This window comes from Danio aesculapii, chromosome 18, assembly GCF_903798145.1.
Source record: "Danio aesculapii chromosome 18, fDanAes4.1, whole genome shotgun sequence".
Classification (NCBI taxonomy): domain Eukaryota; kingdom Metazoa; phylum Chordata; class Actinopteri; order Cypriniformes; family Danionidae; genus Danio; species Danio aesculapii.
Window position 1 is genome coordinate 25,189,146 of NC_079452.1, and position 9,360 is coordinate 25,198,505.

Genomic DNA, 9,360 nt, shown 5'->3' on the forward strand with positions numbered 1-9,360 from the left:
TCAGTAAGGGCTGTTTTGGAATGTGGCCAGGACACGAGGGTTACACCTCTACTGTTTACCAGAAGTGCCATGGGATTACTAATAACCACAGAGAGTCAGGACTGCGGTTTAACGTCTCATCTGAAAGACGGCGCTCACTGACAGTATAGAGTCCCCCCTTCACTATACTGGGGCATTAGGAGCCACACAGACCACAGGTTGGGCGCCCCCTGCTGGCCTCACTAACACCACTTCCAACAGCAACCTAGTTTTCCCATGTGGTCCCATCCAGGGATTGATCGGGCTCAGTCCTGCTCAGCTTCAGTGAGTAACCGGTCTTGGGCTGAACCATATCTCTAAGCATCGGTAACATCAATCTGGCAACATGCAATGTACATTAACCCAGTTCTGCGGTTGATTGTTTATATAACTCATATGTCAATTAATTATATAATTATACATGGATTTACATGACAATGAGAAAGAACATAAGAGAGCAGGACATTTTCACAGTTTGTTCTACTATATTTTTATGTTGGTGAAAATCTTATTTCTTTTATTTGGCTGGAATAAATATAAATAAAAAATGCTAAGGTCAAATTATTATTATTATTATTATTATTATTATTATTATTATTATTATTATTATTATTATTTTGATTGAACACAGAATAAAGCACTGTGGTCCAATGACTTGCCTTTAAATGTCACCTTAAGCTAAATACCAGTATCTTGAAAAATATCAGAAATATTATGTGCTGTCATCATTGTAAAGAGAAAAGAAATGAGTTATTAAAAACTATCACCTTTAAAAATGTCTCTCTTACGCTGTATATTTTAGGACATCCTCAGACCCCAGTCGTATAATGACAACGCGTCTTGCCTCATCATTTCAGGCAGCATTCCTCAAGGCTTCAGGTCTCAGGAAAAACACAGTCAGGTATCAAGTCTCATACAATTAGGCATCCGTTTTGCCTGATGTCTTTTTGTCTGATACCTTTTAATCTGAGTCTGTTTCGCCCGATGCCAAATTGTACGAGACCTGATACCTGACTTTGTTTTTCCAGACACCTGAAGCTTTTCAGGAATGATGGCGTTTTGTTTTGTGACTGAAGTTATTTTAGAGGCATGACGCCTTGTCATTTGTGACTGAGGTCTGAGGATGTCCTAAAATGTGCACTGTACTCTCTATATAAACAGCACATGGGAAATATTAAAACAATAATTACAATTTACACTCATTTTTGTTGTTGCTTGTTCACACTACTTATTTAAAATCAGCTGAAATGACACAGTTATTGAGGTTTCATTGGGACAACTTAATTTTTTTACGTTCAATCCACTTAAATTTGTTAAATCTGTATAAAAATACAGAATTCCACACAATTCATTCATGTTTTCACAACACAAATTGATTAAATAAACTTAAATGTTAAATTAAAATTAAAATTAAAATTTTAAGTAGATTAATATAGAACAATTAAGTTGTCCCAAACAACACTTAAGAATTCAATGTTGGTTCAACTCATATTTAATAAGCAGTTTGAACAAGCAGCAAAAGTCATTTTTAGAGTGCAGGAGGGTCAATAATTGTCTTAAAAACTATGTTTTACCCATGAATATCCAGATGTTTGACTGCTAGTGAATATAAAACTAAAATGTGTTCCCTTTTCCTCAAGTTTAAAGGGGTAGTTCACCCAAAAACTAATATTTACTCACTATTTACTCTCCCTTAAGTGATTCCAAACCTTTAGGAGATTTTTCATTCTGCTGAACACAAAAATAAGATATTTTGAAGAATGTTCAAATCCGGTAACCACTGACTTTCACAGTAGGAAAAACAAATACTGGAAGTCAATGGTTACAGGAGGCAGCACGGTGGCTCAGTGGTTAGCACTAAAAACAACATCCCGTACGCATAATAATACAGCCGTTCTGTGTCAGTTAAATCAGTTGACTGTTGAAATTCAAAAATTGTAACCCAACTGCTTGAGTTATTAAATATATAACCCAATAAAGTTTAAAATAACCCAACAAAGCACCAAATATTTTTAACTCAACCATTGGGTTAAATAAACAACCCAATGTTTTTTAGAGTGTAGATGTCAATGGGGTGGCATGCTGGCTCAATGGTTAGCACTGTGGCCTCAAAGCAAGAAGGTCGCTGGTTCTGTGTGGAGTTTGCATGTTCTCCCTGTGTTGGTGTGGGTTTCCTCCGGGTACTCCAGTTTCCCCCACAGTCCAAACACATGCGCTATAGGGGAATTGATAAACTAAATTGGCCGTAGTGTATGAGTGTGTGTGTGTGTGTGTGTGTGTGTGTGTGTGTGTGTGTGTGTGTGTGTGTGTGTGAATGAGTGTGTATGGGTGTTTCCCAGTACTGGGTTGCAGTTGGAAGGGCATCCGCTGTGTAAAACATGCTGGAATAGTTGGCGGTTCATTCCGCTGTAGCGATTAAACCGAAGGAAAATGAATAATTGAATGAATGGTTACAGGTTATGTACACTCTCAGAAATAAAGGTCCTAAAAGGTCCACATTAATAACCTAAAGGTACATATTAGTACCAGAAAAGTACGAAGGTGTTCCTTAAAACGTTTAGGTACTAATATATACTTTTGAGGTACCAATATGGACCCCTCAAGTACAAATGTGTGCCTTTTAAAAAGGTACCACCCCAGTGACAGCTTGCGAACCTTTATTTCTGAGAGTGTACAGCTACATTTCTCAAAACATCTTCTTTTGTGTTCAACCTCAAACCTGTTTGGAACATTTAAAGGGTGATTAAATGATGACATGTTAACATTTTACTGAATTATCCCTTTATTTAATTCTTCCAGCTGATCTGACATCAGTGGCGACACGAGCACCATCGACAGACAACAGTATAAACATTTCTCTCATCCGTCTTCAACTCTGCCATAAATCACACACAGAACAAAAGTCAGGAAATTGATTTCAGCAGGAAACTTAGAGATTAACACATCTGGGTTATTAATAATACATGTCATCAGTCAGAAAAGAAGCAGTGTAGGAGAGAAAAGATAAGGTGGTGTACAAACACAATAAGAACGCACATCATTTACTACCCGGAGACAGAAAACCCATAATAAACACTGCTTGTTTTCACCTTTACAGATATCTCAAGTGAGCTGAACTGAAAAATAAGCTTCAAAGGAAAGAAGAATTCGCATTTGAGTGAGTTCATTGGCTGACCATCTCCTCCAATCAGGCGCTGGTCTGCTTTTGACTGACATCTGATTTGTGGGAGGGGCTATGGGCGGGGCTTACTCCTTATAAAAAGCACAGTTCTTGTAGTTTTGCTCCCAATAGCACACCACATCCCATAGGAAAGTGTTCAGACTCCTCCACTGGTCAGTTCAGTGTCCAGAAAAGCTTCAGCTGGAGTAGATCTGAGTGCCGATCACACGCATGATCTCCTTCTGGATTTTGGGCTCCTGTGTGTTAATATTAGCATCTCCAACCTGACCGTCCTCGTACCTGAGACATCATAAGGATAAGGATAATAAATAATAATGTTATTGGCTTTCTAGACACCCAATGTTGCCTTTCAAGTAAAGCTGTGATCACACTGCACTTTTCACCCCATAGACTTCCATTCATACACACACGAATGCGTCAGACCGGAAACGCAGGCTCTTCAAGTCTCGTTCACCAAGCTTGAAATCGCATCACTTGACTGCGTGAGACAAATCGAGGATCAAAACGTGACCTTTCTGGACAGAAATTTAAAATATGGACCAATCGTTTGCTTTTATTAATGTCTAATGATCTAGTTTAATCCCGCCCCTATTCGCAGTGCCGCACAACAGAATTTTGCATTATCAAACTCTAGTGTGACCGCAGCTTAACACGCCGAAAAACCAGCCACTGTGGTCCAATAGCTTGCCTAATTAAGTATTTATATTGTACTTTCAGCATCTCCCACCTGACCGCCCTCGAGATATAATAATATAATTATTATATATAATATATATATATTATATATATATTACTATAATAATATAATAATAATTGTATTGGCTTTCTTAATATCAAGGTTTGCCTTGAACAAACATGCCAAAAACAAATTCATCAAAGATGGCCAAACATCATTTCAAATACATAAGAAATCAGAAAAAGATCAATGTGGTATAAAGTCAAAAAAGGTCAAGAATTAGAGGAGGTTTACACCCTCTGCTGTTGTTTTTCTTTTGTTTTTTTAATGAAATATGTATTTCTGAATGTATTTTTGCTTGTATATTTTTGTTTGTTGTATTTGTATTGTTGTGTGTGAGCCTTGATTTTCTAACCCCTTTGGAAAAGGACAATATGTTTTTTTTTATTTAATTGAATTCTAACATGATAAGAATACATCTTCTGAAAATAAAGCCTGATTTACATATATACAATGCTAATCCGTAAAGTATTGATAGCGCTTCACTTTTCCCGCATTTGTTTGTGTTACAGCCTTATTCCTAAATGGATTAATTCATTGATTTCCTCAACATTCTACACACAATCCCCCATAATGACAATGTGAAAAAGAGTTTTTGGAATTGATGTACATTTATTTACAATAAAGCAGCTGTAAAATCACATGTACATCAGTATTCAGCCTTTGGCATGAAGCTCTAAACTGAGCTCAGGTACATTCTGTTCCCACTCATCAGTCTTGAGACGTTTCAGCAGCTTCATTAAAGTTCACCTGTGATCAATTCAGTTGATTGGACGTGATCTGAAAAGGCATACACCTGTCTATATAAGGGCCCAGGGTTGACAGTGCATGTCAAAGCACAAACCAAGCATGAAGACAAAGGAATTGTCTGGAGACCTCCGAGACAGGATTGTCTCAAAGCTGGGGAAGGTTACAGAGAAACTTCTGCTGCTCTGGAAGTTCCAATGAGCACAGCAGCCTCCATCATCCGTAAGTGGAAGATGTTTGAACCACCAGGACTCTTCCTGGAGCTGGCCGGCCATCTAAGCTGAGTGATCGAGGGAGAAGGGCCTTAGTCAGGGAGGTGATCAATAACCTGATGGTCACTCTGTCTGAACTCCAGCGTTCTTCTGTGGAGAGAGGAGAACCTTACAGAAGGACAACCATCTGTGCAGCAATCCACCAATCAGGCCTGTATGGTAGAGTGGCCAGACTGAAGACACTCCCCGCCTGAAATCTGCCAAAATGCATCTGAAGGACTCTCAGACCATCAGAAACTAAACTCTCTGCTCTGATGAGACTCAAACTGAACTCTTTGGAGTGAACGCCAGGCGTTACATTAGGAGAAAAGCAGGCAGCGCTCATCACCAGGCTAACACCATCCCTACAGTGAAGCATGGTGGTGGCAGCATCATGCTGTGGGGATGTTGTTCAGCAGCAGGAACTGGAAGACTAGTCAGGATAGAGGGAAAGATGAATGCAGCGATGTACAGAGACATCCTGAATGAAAACCTGCTTCAGAGTGCTCTTGACATCAGACTGGGGCGACGGTTCATCTTCTAGCAGGACAATGACCCAAAGCACACCGCCAAAATATCAATAGAGTGTTTCACAACAACTCTGTGAATGTCCTTGAGTGGCCAAGCCAGAGCCCAAACCTAAATCCTATTGAATATCTCTGGAGAGATCTGAAAACGGCTATACACCATCGCTTCTACATTCAACATGACCAAGCTTGGGAGGTACTGCAAAGAGGAATGGGCAAACATTCCCAAAGACAGGTGTGCTGAGCTTGTGGCATCATATTCAGAAAGACTCAAGGCTGTAATCGCTTCCAAAGGTGCATCAACAAAGTATTGAGCAAAGGTTGTGAATACCGATGTACATGTGATTTTACAGATTTTATTTTTAATACATTTGCAACAATTTCAAAAACTCTTTCTTCACATAGTCATTATGGGGGATAGTGTGTAGAATGTTGAGGAAATCAATGAATTTAACTCATTTTGGAATAAGGCTGAAACAAAACAATGTGGGAAAAGTGAAGCGCTATCAATACTTTCTGTACGCACTGTACAAGGGTTTATTAGAAAACTATGATGGTGTGATTTTGATCATATCAATATACAAATGAATAAATTAATACATTAATAAATACATTATTATGTTCTTATAATAAAAGTATATAAAATTATATATATATATATATATATATATATATATATATATATATATATATATATATATATATATATATATATATATAATAAGTGTGTATGTATATATATATATATATATATATATATATATATATATATAGTTGAAGTCAGAATTGTTATCCCCCTGTTTATTTTTTCCCCAATTTCTGTTTAACAGAGAGCAGATTTCTTCAACACATTTCTAATCATAATAGTTTTAATAACTCATCTCTAATAACTGATTTATTTCTCTTTGTCATGATGACAGTAAATAATATTAGACTAGATATTCTTCAAGACACTTCTATACAGCTTAAAGTGACATTTAAAGGCTTAACTAGGGTAATTAGGTTAAAGTTAAGGTAATTAGGCAAGTCATTATATAACAGTGGTTTGTTCTGGAGACAATCCAAAACTAATATAGCTTAAAGGGGCTAATAATATTGACCTTAAAATGGTTCATAAAAAATGTAAAACTGCTTTTATTCTAGCCGAAATAAAACAAATAAGACTTTCTCCAGAAGAAAAAATATTAGAGGAAATACTGTGAAAATTCCTAAATCTGTTCAACATAATTTGGAGAATATTTAAAAAAATTATAATTTAAAGGGGGGCTAATAATTCTGACTTCAACTGTATATATATGTATTTAATAAAAACATATTTTTTGTGTTTTCAAATGTATTTTTTATGACTGTGCAATATTTATTCATATGATTTATATATATATATATGCGATTTCAATCACATTTATCAGCCACTTTTGAGCTATAGAATGAGCATATGTATCTGTCTATTTACTCACACGAAGAAGAAGCGCGTGCAGACGTGGTCAGACACCGGACACACCCAGATGTTCCCATGTTTCTGCAGGTCTTTGGATGTGATTACTGTGAACACACACACACACACACACACACACACACACGCACGCATAAACACAGACACACACATACACATATACATAAACACACACACATAAACACACACACACACACCCACGCATAAACACAGACACAGACACACACACACATACACGTATACACACGCACACACAAGCAAGACTCAAGTCAAAAGTGGTAAATTTATTAATTACAGTTTTTCATTTCTTAATCAAGGAAACATTTTTGAACGTGCGTGCGTGTGTGTGTGTGTGTGTGTGTGTGTGTGTGTGTGTGTGTGTGTGTGTGTGCGTGTGTGTGTGAGATCAGTGAATCTGAGCTGTTTTACCTTCACAGAGAGCAATGCAGTTTAAATTCCTGCTCTGGAGGAAACGTGACTGAATCGGCCGACTCTGTTGAACACACACACACACACACAAACACACACACACACACACACGCACACTTATTAAAGAAGCAAAAACAAACATGCTCTGAGTTCATCCATTTGTAGATTTACAACAGCAGACAAACTCACATCCACAAACAACAATCACACACACACACACACACACACACACACACACACACACACACACGCACACACGTCACTGTGTTACCTGTGGCATGGTGTTCATTCGGTTATACCGCTGGACCAGTTCATCTTTAGTGGGCATACGATGCTGACCCTTCCCCATTCCTGAACATACACACACACACACACACACACACAAATAAGTCCACTGCTGCTCTCACACACATCCCTGTTCCTAAAAGAGGTGATGCTACACTTTCAGTTTAAAAACTAAACATAAAATAAAGGAAAAAATCCAAAATATCAAACACAATAAACATCAAAACATTTTAATTGCTGATAAAAATAAACATTATAACAAATCAAATTTAGTTAGAAATAAAAAAACAGAATATAATAATAATCAAATAAACACTTAAATAGCATTGCATTAGATTTCATGGAAATATTATTAAATCATTTCTAGCTTTAACGGTGCAGTGTGTAAGTTTGACACCCAGTGGTTAAACTAGGTATTGCACGCCTGGTTCAAAACACGCAAGCTCAGGTTGAGCCTTAAGGCTGATTTAAGTCGTGTTGCAAATAAAAGCAACAGCACACGATAGAAGGGATATTTTCCATATTAAAATTAGTTTTTGTCCTAACAATACATACATTTCAGAAACGGCTCAGGTACAGCTCATGTGCTTTATTCAGTGTTAAATGCTAATAATGTGAGTCTGAATGCCATTTTACATGACATTTATTGCCGTACTACTGAAAGCAGCAGCAGATAGTTCAGCTCAGATCTGGAGAATAAAATAAACTGTCTGAAACTGAACTTCAGAACTTTACACTCAAAACCAACACATATCAGTGATCCAGCATTTACATTTAATAAAGTTAAAGAGCTTTAATATGTATTAATTAGATTATAAAGCTCACCATTTCGCTGGAGTGCAGTGAGTGCACTATTCTCTGCTTCTGAATGGCTGTATTTACATTTATGTCATGTTTCGTCTGGTGCAAACAGCAAAATTTATCACTGTGTATCTCGTCACGTAGTGTGTTGTTAGGACACGGGGCTACAATGTAACCTGCTCACCTAATGTTTACACTCGTAATATTTATATTATTTGCTAATTAATAACCACCTCATGTGTAACTCTGAATCTGGATCTCATTTCAGAGTCTGCTACTGTCCACCAGAGGTCACATTTCAGTCACAGACACATGCTTTGAGAGATTTCCTGACTGAATGAATGAAATACGCTGTTTTCCACCATCTGGCAACCCCGGGTGCTGAAATATAATTGGCTAAACTGGCATTGGGCGGGTTAAAGAGGCCAAAACAAAGACAGCTGTTCCTAACACACATTTTCAAAGCAGAATATCTGACTTCAGCATTGTTTTTCAGATAAACAAGAGTGTTCACTGAGCATGTTTCTGAATATCTGTAGACATGTGATGGTGTTTCATCCCTTAGAGGAGTTGAAAACTGACATACAGCACCTTAAATTAAAGAAACATACAACAAACAGGAGTTTACACTGGCTTCCCAGAAAGCATTTTTGTTTTTAAAAGATGTCTAACATGGCGATGCAGTGGCGCAGTGGGTAGTGCTGTCGCCTCACAGCAAGAAGGTCGCTGGTTTGAGCCTCGGCTAGGTCAGTTGGCGTTTCTGTGTGGAGTTTGCATGTTCTCCCTGCGTTCGAGTGGGTTTCCCCTACAGTCCAAAGACATGGGGTACAGGTGAATTGGGAAGACTAAATTGTCCATAGTGTATGAGTGTGTATGGATGTTTCCCAGAGATGGGTTGTGGCTGGAAGGGCATCCGCTGCACGAAACAAATG

The 9,360-nt window shown here is 37.8% G+C and overlaps 1 protein-coding gene across 4 annotated transcripts in view; it reads right to left on the bottom strand.

Annotated features, from left to right (window-relative positions):
• Positions 1-2,603: 2,603 nt before the first annotated feature.
• Positions 2,604-9,360, bottom strand: part of LOC130245899 (protein mono-ADP-ribosyltransferase PARP6) — a 56,349-nt gene continuing 49,592 nt past the window's right edge. Inside the window, exons 21-24 of one of the 4 annotated variants that reach the window (XM_056478691.1) lie at positions 7,614-7,693; positions 7,343-7,406; positions 6,918-7,002; positions 2,604-3,478 (exon numbers count right to left, since the gene is read on the bottom strand). In XM_056478691.1, coding sequence (XP_056334666.1) covers positions 3,376-3,478; positions 6,918-7,002; positions 7,343-7,406; positions 7,614-7,693 — 332 coding nt within the window. In that variant the 3' untranslated portion in view covers positions 2,604-3,375. Of the gene's footprint in view, positions 3,479-6,917; positions 7,003-7,342; positions 7,407-7,613; positions 7,694-9,360 lie in introns of those variants that run through there. The other 3 variants (XM_056478690.1, XM_056478692.1, XM_056478693.1) reach the window with 3 other exon arrangements.